At 38.8% G+C, this 14,958-nt stretch overlaps 1 protein-coding gene across 3 annotated transcripts in view; it reads right to left on the reverse strand.

The window, feature by feature from the left end:
- BBS9 (Bardet-Biedl syndrome 9) overlaps nt 1-14,958 on the reverse strand; it is a 415,930-nt gene that overhangs the window by 69,809 nt on the left and 331,163 nt on the right. For all 3 annotated transcript variants that reach the window (XM_008686478.2, XM_008686476.2, XM_008686479.2), the window contains exon 21: nt 1,810-2,032. In XM_008686478.2, coding sequence (XP_008684700.1) covers nt 1,810-2,032 — 223 coding nt within the window. The remainder of the gene's footprint in view (nt 1-1,809; nt 2,033-14,958) is intronic.

The raw sequence follows: 14,958 nt of genomic DNA on the forward strand, positions 1-14,958 counted from the left end.
GACTAAGGGAACATATGCTCTCTCCAGGTGTCAAAGTCTTTGCTCACACCATTGCCCGTGGCGATTAAGAGGCTCAGGCAGGGAGGCAGAGAACAAAGGGCACGGCTGCCCAGGCCTGCACTGACAGGTAGCTACGCCAGCCGGTCAGGGGGCCGAGCCCATCTCTTTCTTAAGTTTTCTCTTTTTTATATTTGTTCTTCTCCCTCAAGCTTCCTTTGTTTCTCCAATTGGCGAGGAAGGAGGGAGAGCCATGGACTGAGTGCCGATCATAGTAAATAGTTTTCATTTACTATCTCATTAAGCATAAATATTTATTTCTTACAAAAATAATCCTATAATAGGGGACAGAAGACAGATGAGTAGAGGCCAAAGGGCCAGTTAGGAGGATGTTAACTAGGGCAAGATGAAGAGGGCCTAAATTAAGACAAACTATATTAGAACTGTTTCTATATGGAAAGACATTTCTATTCTGAAATGTCATATTAGAAATATTCTTTTGGAATAAAAGTTAGGTTCTATGCAAGTGTAAACAAGGTAAAAAAGATTTCAAATCATGGAATATAGCAACCCGTGACGCCAAACCAGCTATTCACCCCCACAAATTTATAGGCTGAATTAAAAGTATATCCATAACAATGGTAAGAATTACAGCTTTACTTTTGAGTGTGTCTCTATTCCAAGCATTGTGCTAGGGCTTTACAAACATCTAAGGCCCCAGTGACAAGGAAGGCATTATTATACCTACTTTCAAAAGGAAGAAACTAAGACTCTGAAAAGTTAACTAACATAGCCAGGGTCACATAAGCAGTAGGGGATAAAGGCAGGACCCAAACACTGGTCTGTCTGCCTCCAGAGTCTGTCCTTATTAGATTATGCTATGCTGTCTCCATGTTTATCTTTTTAAGTTTTTGCTTGCATTCCTTTTTACTTCTAGGAATGCTGATTGAGGGGAAAAGGAAGCAAGAGGAAGAGCATCAGCATGGTGGGGAGGGGCACACAAGGCGTGTAAGAAGGAAGAAGAGGAAACCACAGCACTTCTCATACCACGGTCCTTGTTTTAGAAGGAAATAGATACTACAGATGTTGCATTGAATTAATGCGTTTACTTTATGTTCCCTGCTGTCGCCATAAAGACAGACACTAAGAGGGAAGCAGTACTCGGGCGCTGCTGCCTCTGAGGGACCCAAGTGCAGCACCACTGATTGCTTAGCCCCTCTGGCCGCGGAAAGGGCAGAGCTGGATGCCCATGGCCAGCACTGACTGCTCATGTTGGGGCAAGGTGGAGCTCCCTCCACCTGGGCCTGTAGGTGTCATGTCTCTGCAGCCTGTTCACATCTCCTGATCCCAGTCTTTTTGTTTGTCTCTTCTCCCCTTATTCTGATGACCACAATCCAAGCAAACAGCAGTAGGGATGGGACTCACTCATCTGGATTACATTAGCTGCTTGTATTATGCTATTTACATTTATGAAATATGGTATCGCGAGACCACATTTAGTAAAACTTTTCCTTAAAAATAGTTTTATTCTCTAATCCACTTTTTATTGGTTAGAAGCAAAACAAAATGGATCATATATTTAAAAGCAGAGGGAAGAAAAAAGACATACCATTCTAGAAATGTCTAGCAAGCAAATACCCCAAGAATATTTATCCAAGTGGTTACCCTGGGATATCTGAGGGGAAATGTGAAAGCAATTTTCTTGGCTATCATCACTTTAATATGAAATGTAAACCCCAAATACAACCTCAGGCACATTCCTTTAATTTGGGAAAAGTAGTCGTGCTTAGGGAGCGTGGACGAAGCTCTTACCTGGCATGACCATGGTCTGCGGAGCCGCTGCATCTGTACTTAAGCAGAGACGTCCACCTTTGGCTAATCGATCGCAGAGCAAGGTGATATGTTTCTTTAGTCGGCTTGTGTCTTTGGGTATGTTCAGCTGGCTGCTGAGGTTCAAAGCCTGCTCCTTTGAACTCTTTGATAGGCAAGTCTTCAAGAGGTGGGAAATGGCAGCATCCACTGTTTCCTCCCAGCCCTGGATGCAAAAACCAATTTTGAATTTAAGCCAAGATGAAAATGAACAAAGTAGGCAATTGACTGCTAACCAGGTTATAAAGATGGAGTGTTTATGTCCAAGTGTTGGGGGTTGAGAATTTGATTTCTGGAATATTTCATACCAGTCTGGTTTTGAATTCTAACTCTGTCAGCTGTTTGACCTTGAGCAAGTTACTTAATTCCTCTTAAACTCATCCTTATCTACAAATGAGGATAGTAAGAGTCTGTAACTCCAAACGCTGGGTAGATTAAATGAGCTGGTATATGAAAATCATTTAGCCCTGTGCCAGACATAAGTCATAAGTAATAATAATAATAATCGTCATTATCATCATCATCTCAGGTATAGGTATATTTGATGATCTGGATCCTGAAGCTGCTAGGATTATAGTTCATTTTGCTTTATCCTTCTGCTGAAAGAGAACTGGCCAGCACAGGGAGGACCTTTGGAGATCTTGGGGGAAACTGGAATGAAGAGAAAACCCTGGTGTCTCTCTCAGCTACTAGTCCCACAGTCTTGGGGCTGCAGACAGAAACCAGGGGAGCTTATTTCAAGAGGAATTCTGTGAGACATAAGCCTATCTAGTCCCACTTCACTGCCCAGGTGATATAATATGACACAAAGTGAGGAAGTGGGCCACTGACCTCACTTTTGCTGGGACTAGTATGGCTGTGCTACAGTGAAGACCTCGAGAAATGCAGTGTCACCTTAGCACCATGAAGGCTGCAATCCTAGGAATACCAATGCTGGCCAGGGACCTTGTCTTCCATCATAGAGGGTACCAGAACCAGCAGGACTGGTATGAGGAGGCACCACCCTCAGGTGGGTTCAGATAAAAACAGAGCAAGAAGCAGAAGTCAGCTCATGAGCTCTCACTAGGCATTGCCGGGGAGTCCTGGAGATAGCTGGGTAAGATTTTTATAGAGGTCTGGAGGTCCTAAGCAGCACAATAGGCAAGTCTATTGTTGCCAATGTGACTCCATTTGTACCCAGAGGCTGGTAAAACCTAGAGCACCATAGGCCTGACAATCAAAATGAAACTATAAAGGAAGACACTGAATGAATTTATGTGCATAGAATGCTATAGACTAGTCCAAGCCCCTTACATAAGAGGTAAGAAAACTGAGACTCAGACGGAACCCCTGGGAAGTCTACTGTTAGCACCGCTCCATCCCCAACTTAAGGGCTAAGCCACCTTTCAAATATCCAAACTGGATTAGGTTACTTCTCACCTTGTGCTGCAGTGGATGGATGCATGTTTGGTTTCCCCATGAGAGTGCCTAGAGTTCTCTGCACCCCTAGCACTATGCTTGATAAACAGAGGGTGATCAAGAAATGTGTTAGCTGGACAGAGAGATGGTAAGACACAGAACTAGGATATTAGGGTTGGGAGGACTTTGGAGATCTTTAGTCCAGTCTTGCAATTTTCCTAGGACCCTGTTTACAACAGCAACCATCTGCCTAGGCATAGTTGTCCTCACAGTCCAAAATTACTACTTTTGGAGGCAGTTCACTCCTTTCAGGGACATGTGTAACCAGCAGAAAGCTACTCTTTTAGTGAGCCAAAGTCTGCCCCGTTGGCCCTGAGTCTACCCTCCAGAGCCATGCGCAATAAATCTAACCTCTCTTCTACATGATAGCCCTTTATATCTGTGAAGACAGCAATTCTGTACCCTCTCCTCCAGAATAATAGCCTCAGTTCCTCCAGCTCTTCCCTATATAAACATGGTTTCAAGTTTTCTCTCTGTCCTGACCACTTGTATTTGAATGAGCTCCAATTTTAAACACTTAAAAATTTATACAGCTAACTAGAGAACCCCAAACTGACCTCCAAGACACCAGGCTGGGTTGGGAGTGCCGAGTAGGCAACAGCCATCTCTTCCATTTACTGGGAATTCTCCCTGCCAGCCTGGCCTTTGATGGCCTCTGATCTCTTGGCAGCTGCATCAACTCTTGATTCACCATGAGCAATCGGACAACTAAACTCTAGACCTTTTCCATACTTGCCACATGTCTTCCTTCTGCGCTTACGGAGTTGGTTATTGAGACTTAAGTGCAGAACTCTATATATGTCTGCTGGAGAACTTCCCACTAATTGCCAAAATAAGGTTTTTTACCGTACTGACCCATTATAGATACTACTGGCCAAATTAGGATACAAATTAATTACAGTGATCTTGAAAATCCTTTCAAGAGATGTCAAAGACTGTGAAAACAGCTTCCTACCCCAAACCACTGAAGAATAACAAGCCATTAGTTACCATAAAGACATCTCTATACAACTATTCAAATCTAAACTAGACCAATACCTAAAATTGAATTTGTATTTCAAGATAATGGGTTTAAGACAAAATAGTAAACCGGGTGAACCAGAGGACATATTTTCAAGTTGCTTTTGGAGCCACTGACAGAGAACTCTGGACTATAAGAAGGAAAGATGCTTTGTATATAATTTGGCATTTGTGTGCTCTGTGGTCATTTCAGCATTAAAACAGTTCCTACTATTTTATAGACTATTTGTTGAGGCAAACTACTGTTTTCATAAGTAGATTACAGTAGCATATTAGATAATTTAAGTAGATATGGCATTTAGTTAACATGGAGGTACTATGAATTTCCTTTCTTGCTGCCAACTTGCAGATCAACTCAAAAACCATGTCATGTTTAGGTAGTTGGCATGGATATTTCTTTAATATAATGAGGCATGATGCCAATACTTCAGAAGGATTGCTACTAAAATATAAGACTATTATTTAGAAGGACTGTATTGCTAAATAAACTCAAATATGATAATAAAAGGAATGCTTATGAGACAAACGAAGAGCCTTTGAAATGAGAGTTTTGTTAAATAAAAATGCAATGTGATAATTAACTGATCCAACACATAGCATACTTACCTCATGAAATGTGAGACAAAAACACGTGGAAATGTAGAATCTTCAAGTGTGAGAAGCACCTTAAAGGTACACTATTTTAACCATCTTTTTGGTGTTTGAATCCACCACCTTTATTTACAGCTCTTAAATTGACAAGTTTAATGCTGTTTTAATGTCTACACACACACATGCACACACACACACACACACACACACACACAAACACACCATCCACATACCTAACCTTTATCCTTTATAGCTGAGTATCAATTGTATTAATAATTTTGACTCTTCTAATTATAAGAGTGGAAGAAAATCTTAATTTTGGGAAAACTGTGCTAGAAGTGTCTGGAAGGGGAGAAAATACTAAACATATGCTCTTCAGTAAGAACTGATTTGATTTTAGTTTTCAAATCCCAGCTATCCCATGTGTGGCGTTTAGAAAACAACAGTAGGTAGGAAGTTAAATAAATAATGTGTGAATCAATCAATCAATAAATTTAAAGGGCACCTGGGTGGTTTAGTCGGTTAAGTGTCTGCCTTTGGCTCAGGTCATGGTCTCACAGTCCTGGGGTAGAGCCCGGAGCCTTGCGTCAGACTACCTGCTCAGTGGGGAGTCTGCTTCTCTCTCTCCCTCTGCCTTGCCCCCGCCACTCATGCTCAGGCTCGCTCTCTCTCAAATAAATAAATAAAATCTTTTTAAAAAATGTTTAAATAAATTTAAATGTACATCTTACTCTGTTTTATCTTCTTTATAACCCATGTCAGTATTAGAAATTAGTTTATTTGCTAAGTTTTTTGGTGTTTACTTCATCTAGTTTAGTATTGATAATTAGGGTTTTCCTTTGTTCCCAAGGTCTCAGCTCAACCCCAAGCGGTAACTTTACTTTTGTCTTAGTCCTTTCTACCTGGGCCCCTACACTGGGAGCTTGCTTACAATGTCACTCCTTGATGGACTGCGGCTGCCTTGCTCCTGCCAAATGCCCTCCAAGGAATTGGACCCAACAGGTGTGACCCTGCTGCTTGACTTGTCTAATGCTATGTTGCCTGCTGCACGCTTTCCCCAACAAGACTTCCCAGTTTTTGTGTTTTTTTTTGTTTTTTTTGTTTATTTATTTATTTATTTATTTATTTATTTTGGTAAAGATTTTTTTTATTTGTCAGAGAAGAGAGACAGCCAGTGAAAGAGGGAACACAACCAGGTAGTGGGAGAAGAAGAAGCAGGCTCCCAGCGGAGAAGCCTGATGCGGGGCTCAATCCCAGAACACTGGGATCATGCCCTGAGTTGAAGGCAGACACTTAACGACCAAGCCACCCAGGCGCCCCAAGACTTCCCAGTTCTTAGCTTTCATGTTTCACCTGTGGAGGCTGCCATACACCATGCTGGTCCCAGATGCCTCTCTGTACCAGTGTGATGTCCCATTTCTATGAGCCAGCTTTTTAAATTCAAGGCATTGGCCTTTCCTATCTGTTTCTCCTTCTGACTGAAGTCAGTCAACTGAGCTATGCTTTTTGTTATCCAGAGAGCAGGCAGCCATGGCTGAGTTCCTGACTTCTGCTCTACCTGCCCTGCTACTCTGCACTGGTCACTATGCCTAAATACCAGCACAAGAAAGTGGCTTATGAGAAACAGTGAGAAGCAGCAAGTTTGACCACATTTGTAAAGTTAATTTCCTAGCATATCAACCAAAGTTACCCCCCAAAAAAAGAAAACCAGAAGAGTATTCTCAGACCACCTATGCACTAAAACAACCGAGTTGAAGACAGCTGCCCTTAGGATACTAGGTTCTGACTTAACCTTGGTCACCTCAACTGCCCCTTCACTGTATGATCTCAGATAAATCACTTAAACTCTGTGGGCTATATCTGAGGTCTCAATAGAACAGAAATAACACGATTTGCCATGCCAGTGTGAATGGTAAGGCACTCCGAAACCTTAAGTGGAAGATACTATGAAAAAAAAGCACATATATTCAATCCTACTTTAAAAAAATTGGAAAATAAAAATACACCATTGAAATCCAATGTGCAAAGTGACATCTTTAAACTGTTATTCAAATTATAAACTTCTGAAAATTTATGCTTATAATGGAAACACTACCACATCCTTAACTATAGTAGTATAAGGGGAAAAACCATAAAATGCCATTACCAACTGTGCACCCGGTGAGAAGAAAGGTGAAAGAGGAGATTTGTCTAAAGCAGTAAATGGAGACTATGTAGCCATTATCCAGCTTTCAGTTGAGGGGAGAAAACTCTAAGAAATACCTTACACTATATATTTGAAGGTAAAATAACCTTTATATCATATTCACTTATCTGAAAAATAAAACTGTATCAAAGAGAAATAAATTTCCTCCTGAATAGATGTAAAGGATTCACAATGAGAAGTCTTTGGTATTTATGATTGCTCCACAGAGTCTTATGGTCATTATTACTTTGTATTATATTGTATTGTGTCATACCAGCCAAGATAAGCTAAAAATAAACACAGGAAGGGTTACTGCAAACTGAAGTACAAATAAAACTTGGTGCTATATTTGTAAATTATACATTTTGGAAGATAAGAGACTTTTTCAGGATTTATCTAGGTTCAGGATATTTCCAAAGAATAGACTGTACTCAGTAAATATTCCTCTCATGCAGAGGGCTCAAAATGTTGAGCTATTTACCTTTGAAAAGTAAAAGAGACCTCTGAACCTAAAACACAATAAAATCAATTTTTTTAAAATGATACCAAGTTTAAGGGGATTAAGAGTACACTTATGGTAATGAGCACTGAGTAATGTCTAGATTGTTGTATCACTATACTGTATGCCTGAAACTAATATAATATTTATGTTAACTATACTGGAATTAAAATTCTAAAAAATGGGGAAAAAATGACCAAAAAATAAACACAAACCTTTAAGAATTAAAAAAAAAAAATGATACCAAGCTGTATGTCCTCTATGGCATCTTAATAAGTTTCAGATTTTTACATTCAACAGTTTTTATAAAATAAAGCTTTGAAAAAAAATCAGCTTTAAAGTTTTCAACCTACCACTAATGAAATGAAACACTTGCCATTCTTTTTAAATTTTAAACTGACGTGATTTATTGGACTTTTGGAGTTCTCTTATTTCTTTGCCATGATTCAAAAGCTGTAAAAGTCTAATTCACATTTCAACCAAAAGTAGAACAGGGTACTAGGTTTATCAACAACACTGCTTTGTGAAAAATGAAGCACATTGCTTCCTAATGGATGACAATCTAAAAAGTCTGGCAAACAGAAGACAAGTGACCTTCAGAAAGTTTAGTTGCAACACAACCAGGAAGCACGAGATTGTTTCAAACCAACGTACTCTGATGCTGTTTTCTTATGCTTATGTTTTGCATTTGATCTGTACTCCCGTTCTGCTCTCAATGCTACCTACAGATTACTTGAAGTATCATAAAACTTGATCCTGGATAGCCGTATTCATTTTTAAAAATATTTTATTTATCTCAATGCTACCTACAGATTACTTGAAGTATCATAAAACTTGATCCTGGATAGCCGTATTCATTTTAAAAAATATTTTATTTATCTATTTGAGAGAGACAGAGAGAGTACGGAGGAGGGCAGGAGGAGAGGGACAAGCAGACTCCCTGTTCAGCACAGAGCAGGATGTGGGGCTGACATAGGGCTCAACCCCAGGACCCTCAGATCATGACCTGAGCTGAAGTCAGGTGATTAGCCAGCTGAGCCACCCAGGTGCTCTAAAGCCATATTCAGTTTTAAAATAAAACATCAGTGATGTCCAATGGAGCCAATCACCTCCACTAAGCACTAACAATTGCTTCAGGAAAAGCTCCTGATCAACATTCACTATTCAGAAGCAACTTACAAAAAAACATTAAGACTGGAAAATCAAATTGATAATGAAGATTCCAGAGGAAAGTTGCTTCTAGAAATGGTAGATTAGGTAATTTCGACTAATTACCCCACTGAAAAGAACTAGAAACGAATACATAAAAATCATTTCTTTGAAGGTACAAGATAGGGGCAAATGGAAGCCCAAGAAGTTGAGGCCCAAGAAAGTGAAGTTTGATGCTACTTTTCCCACTGAGGTCATTAGCCTGACTAATACGCATCACTGATCCTTCACTTATTAGCCATTTCATGTTAATAACTTATGCTTGCTTATAATTTCCATGTAAGAGTCAGCACAGATCATGAAAAGTGCACTGGCTTAGAAGTCAGAAGATGAAGGCTGAACTGGGGCATCTTTCCTTACAAGCTGCTTGTCTCTAGGAAAATTATTTTAGTTCTCTGGGTCTTGGTTTCCTCATCGGTTAAAAACCAGAAAATGAATTTCCCTTGCCAGATGCTTGCAGATTTGAGACATATTTAGCAATTGTATGTATCTTAATTCCACGTTATCATTCTTACTTGCAAGAGTTCTCTCTAAAAGGTTATCTTTTCTGGTTCCCATGCATAACAGCCCCAGAAATAACAGCAAAGGCAGCAACAAGAGTAAAACCTCTTATGTGCTAGAAAATATGCTGAAAATTTTACAAATATTATTTTGGTTAATTCTTACTACTATCCTGTGAAGGTAGGCATTACAACTTCCAACTAAGGCTCTAGATATAAAGTATTTCAGCACAAATGACACAATTATTAAAAGGAGGAGCTGTGATGGAATCCAGGACTGTGCAGCTCCTAAAGCCCCCGCTCCTTATCTCCCCATGCTCTAGATTTTTGAGGAGACAGAACAGACCTTTACACAGCTCCATGTCAAAAATGAGAGACTTGTAAAGGGTGGAGATGGGAGGGAGAAGGTCAAGAATTCAGGTTTCAGAGAAGAATTAAATTTGTTAACCTTTTCCTAACATTACACTGAAAATTAACATCTGTCATAGTAGCCAGTGAAAACACAAGTAATATTTTCAGAGATCAGCCTGAAATCATATTGTAAACCACCACAATTGCTTAATATATGAAAGTTACTTAAATGGGTCAGTATATATGTTTGTGTATTTGTTTGCTGTTTTTAAGTAAATAAAAGTTACTTTCATCATCAAAAGTTACTTTAATGAAATTAAAAAATAAATCTTGACCACTATTTCATTATATGTCTCACAATCTACTGTCATCAGATCATCTTAGGCTCCTTTTACTAAGCTGGGCTTTAGAAAATATCATATGAGGTATTCTCCCAGAAAATTTATGGGCACAATTAACATTTTCACAGAACCAAAATTTAAATCAGCTTCTGGAGTCACATGAATAATCTGCATATAATTAAATAAGATTTTACTGCATATGATCTATGCCAGTGTGGCTGAGTCAAACATTCAGAAGAGTCCATCAAAGCTTTAGCACCTGCATAAACTACTGAAACTGACACCTAGGAATGGTCTTAGGACACCATGTCCCCTGAAAACATAACAATGGTCAGACTCGACTCTGATGAGTCTGAATTACAGTTGCTTGTTTCAGGGACTCACTATTAAGAATACTTGAAGCAGCCACTCCTATAATAAAATCATAAGACACATGGGGTCACAGACTCCCTAAGTACCTGCATATCTGATGGAGTCTGGGGAAAACTTAACAAAGCTAGGACAAGAGAACCATGTGAACAAAGTAAAGGCATCAACTCCTCCCCCGTGTTCTCAACAACCTCAAAGAACAAGGAATGACTAAACTCAGGGGAAAGTGTCCAAAAATACATAAAACCACTGATTTAAGTACAAAGATGTACAGGATCCTTTTCTTTCTGTTTTTCTCTCCTCCCTTTAATTAGTTTGGATTTTTCAGAACCACCCAGTAGCTTCACTATTTTAAGATGTGACTACCTACTTCTTTCTTGGTCAAGGCCACTAATGGATCTGAAACAGCTACAAGAAGGTCCACATACTAGGTTTCTATTTTTATTTTCTTTTAAACAAAATTCTGGAGAAGTAAGGAGAAAAGGTATTTAGAATGGTATGTGAAGTTACTGAGTGGCACATCATTCAATGTTAGTGTCACTTTTCACAGAGATCAAGCTAAGGTAACAAAAATACAACAGCACAAATCTCAAAGTTCAATAATAATTATTTACGAGATGGTATGTTTATCCCTATATTGATCCTAATTTTAAATGTCTTTGTCCATTTAATAAAGCACAGTTTGAATCAATATAGTCATTTATTTATTTTATGAATATTTACTTAGAGCTGACTGATACAAGACATATATATATACATATATATACACATATATATATATTGAGTTCATTCCAGTGCTATGTGAAATAAACCACAAGTCAATTAAATTTGTCCACTAAATTTCCTAGTACAGAATCCAACACAGGTAGACATAAGTACAAAATATAAGTTATACTTATCCTTGTTAAAGCAGTCAAATTGGAGAAGAGTAAAACTTCAGTATGATCAAGTCTTCTGCTTATTTTTTAATTGAATTATTCGTTTTTTGTGTGTTGAGTTTTATAAGTTCTTCATATATTTTGGATACTAACCCTTTATCAGATATGTCATTTGCAAATATCTTCTCCCATCTGAAGACATGAACAGACATTTTTCCAAAGAAGACACAGAGATGGCCAACAGACACATGAAAAGATGCTCAACATCACTGATCATCAGGGCAATACAAATCAAAGCTACAATGAAATATCACTTCATACCTGTCAAAATGGCTAAAATCAGCAACACACGAAACAACAGGCATAGGCAAGGATGGGGAGAAAGGGGAACCCTCTTGCACTGTTGGTAGAAATGCAAATTGGTGCAGCCACTCTGGAAGACAGCATGGAGGTTCCTCAGAAAGTTACAAATAGAACTCCCCTATGATCCAGCAACTGCAGTACTAGGTATTTACCCGAAGAATACAAAAATACTAATTCAAAGGGGTACATCCGCCTCGATGTTTATAGCAGCACTATCTACAATAGTAAAATTATGGAAATAGTCCAAGTGTCCATCGACTGATGAATGGATCAAGAAGATGTGATATATTCAGCCATAAAAAGGAATGAAATCTTGCCATTTGCAACAATGTGGATGGAACTAGAGAATATTATGCTAAGCAAAGTAAGTCAGAGAAAGACAAATGCCATATGATTTCACTCACATGTGAATTTAATAAATAAAACAAATGAGCATAGGGAAAAAAAGGAGCGAGGCAAACCAAGAAACAGACTCTTAACTCTAGACAAACTGACAGTCACCAGAGGGGAGGTGAGTGGGGGAATGGGTTAAATAGGTGATGGGGATTAAGGAGGGCACTTGTGGTAATGAGCACCGAGTGCTGAATGGAAGTATTTATCACTATATTGTACACCCAAAACTAATATTACACTGTATGTTAACTAACTGGAATTTAATTAAAAAAAAATTTTAAACCCTTTAGTAAGATCACCTGGTCTAAAGTTTCCCCATGGAATCAGGTTATTCATTTTGTGAGCCCTCCAGTTTAGATTCAAACCTTGCCTGGTATTTTCTGTGTGACCATGGGCATACTTCCTCATCTGTAAACTGGAACTAATAGTCTTGAGACAAGGATGTGAGTGCAAATAGTTTATCCGAGAGCTGATCCAAGAAGTACCAGGGCTAAGTGAGGAAGTGAGACTGGGAAGGGGGAGAAGCCAATAAACTGTGCTGTCAAGTAATTACCACTAAAGGCAACTGGTGCAACCCTGTTGGACTACTCTGGGAGGTTGTGTATAACGTACCTTGGACTTTCCTGGCCAGAGGGATGAGGGAGCTGGGGTATTAATCTACCAACTCCCACCAGTCATTGACTGAACACAGTGGCTGTACACCCTCTGCCAAACTGGAAGAGTCCTCAGGCAAAAAGCTGCACAGGTTCAGAAGGCAGGAGTTTCAGGAAGAGATACGGGCAGATCACGCATAGCATCTGCTCCAATCCCCTACTTCAAAGGCACATAGTGAGGATTAAATGGGGTAATGTATGTCGAGTCCTTGGCCAATACATAATACTTAATAATTTTCAATAAAAGTTAATTTTATTACATTATTTTGAATTGTGGGAGGCAGGCCTATCTCTCTCTCTCTTTCTTTCACCCCCTCACCTTCTCCCTCTGTATGTGTGTGTGATTCCTCTCCTTTTTTCTCTACAAAACAGGGAAATCCTCTAATTAGTGAAGTTTACAGGATTTGGTTCTGAGATTGCTAAAAACTATACAGAAATATTTATAACCTTGAATTAGAAGAAATGGGTTAGAATGCAACTAACCACTGCCATTAAGTCACAGAAATTAGATTTTATTTCCAGGAAAGTGGACAGTCTTACTACTCCAAAGGCAGAATGTGAAGCATCAGTGATTTCATGTGCATATTCACATTCACTGTGGTGGGACAGAAGATCTGGGTTCTTGCAGTTCTCATAAATGACATATAGGGAAATTTAAACTCAGATTTCATAACTGTGTTATGCAATCTGCCAGATTAAAAGTGATAGCAATAGGTACTCAACCGTCATTACATTTCACAGCTTATTTGTGGCTTTCTCTTCAAAAAGCAGCAACTAGGGAGATTTTTTTTTCCTATTTATGTGAAATCTGCTTCTGGTCAAGGATGTCTGCTCCAAGATGGAAAGCCAAGGCCTTGCCTTTTTTTAATAACTTCCTGTCCCCAACTCAAACTACTCAGAGGTTCCCGCTTAATAAAAAAAAATGACTACAATTATAATTCTTTCAGTCTGTACTTACAATTACATTCCATTAATTCCAGGAGGTTTTCCCCCCACATTTTAACATCTCTGAAACAGGGATGTATCTTATCTAACAACTGCTGGCTTCCAGGCTCCAATAACGCTATCGTTGTCAGTGTCTGTGTATGCACAGCCTTTGTCCCAGCTGTTCTGATATTGACACTTTAACTGACATATGTGCAATGCTCAGACTCTCCTATTGAACTGTCATTTAAAGTGTCTTTAAACATTCTGCTATGACTCACTGAATAAAAAAAGTTGGAATGACGCAGTTGGAAGTATAAATTTGAAATTAGTGAAGCAAATATTCATGACAGAAGAATGACAACAATTCATATTTTCTTGCAAAAGCAAAAGCTAGGTGCTTTCCAGGATGTAAGACAAGAAGATACAGATAGAAGAAATGTGTTACGTTTTGTTCCTGAGATACATGCACACAGGTTACCATCCTATTCCAAGCAATACAACTGAAGTAGGAGAAATTACCAAATCCCTGGAATAGATGTGGTTTGATTAATTAATGTATCACACAGAACTACTGTTCAAGCAATAAACATCAATTTGCCTAAAATCTCCTGCTAACTCTGGATGGAAGCTACTTAACGTCCAGCAACATATGATTCAGCTGAGGGCAAAAAATAAAGCTTGGAGCTTAGTCAAAAAGGAAAGTATTTAAAATGGATCTCAGAGGTTCTGAAAAAAATCAGGACGGCAACAGTGGCATGCTCTGAAATGCTGCATCAACAATGGCTCTTCATGGCACAGAGGTCACACACATGGCACATAGGACAATGCTATGTGGAAAAACGTGGATAGCAATGAAATGCAGAGTTGAAAGATGAGTTAAGAGAATCAAATTTTGAATGTGAAGAAGTGCCAAGAACACTTTAACCAATTTATGTGGCTTGATTCTTTTTATTCAGGCACAAGAGGAATAGATGAGAAAATATATGTCTAAATAAGTCTAAAAGAGCTCCTTCAATACCTATTCAAAACCTTAAGTGTGACCAAAAACACAGTGTCACAGTTTAATTGACAGTGTTGTTGTTGTTGTTGTTTTTCCCTAAGTGGTCCATAAAATAATGCTGCAACTTAGAGCACCTTATTGTTGAAAACCAGTAGTTGTATTATTAGCTAATAATTCTTAGATGATCATCATATGCCTGGCTCCATATTTGGTATTTTACATACTGTATCTCAATTGGTCCCCGCAGGAATCTTGAGAGGTATATAAAGGGTATCCTCATAACACCTGCACACCTTTGACAAGTAGTTCCCAAATGAGGTCACAGATGTAATGCAATTTTTTAAAACATGGTTTT

Source organism: Ursus maritimus, unplaced genomic scaffold (assembly GCF_017311325.1).
Source record: "Ursus maritimus isolate PB19 unplaced genomic scaffold, ASM1731132v1 scaffold_3, whole genome shotgun sequence".
Classification (NCBI taxonomy): domain Eukaryota; kingdom Metazoa; phylum Chordata; class Mammalia; order Carnivora; family Ursidae; genus Ursus; species Ursus maritimus.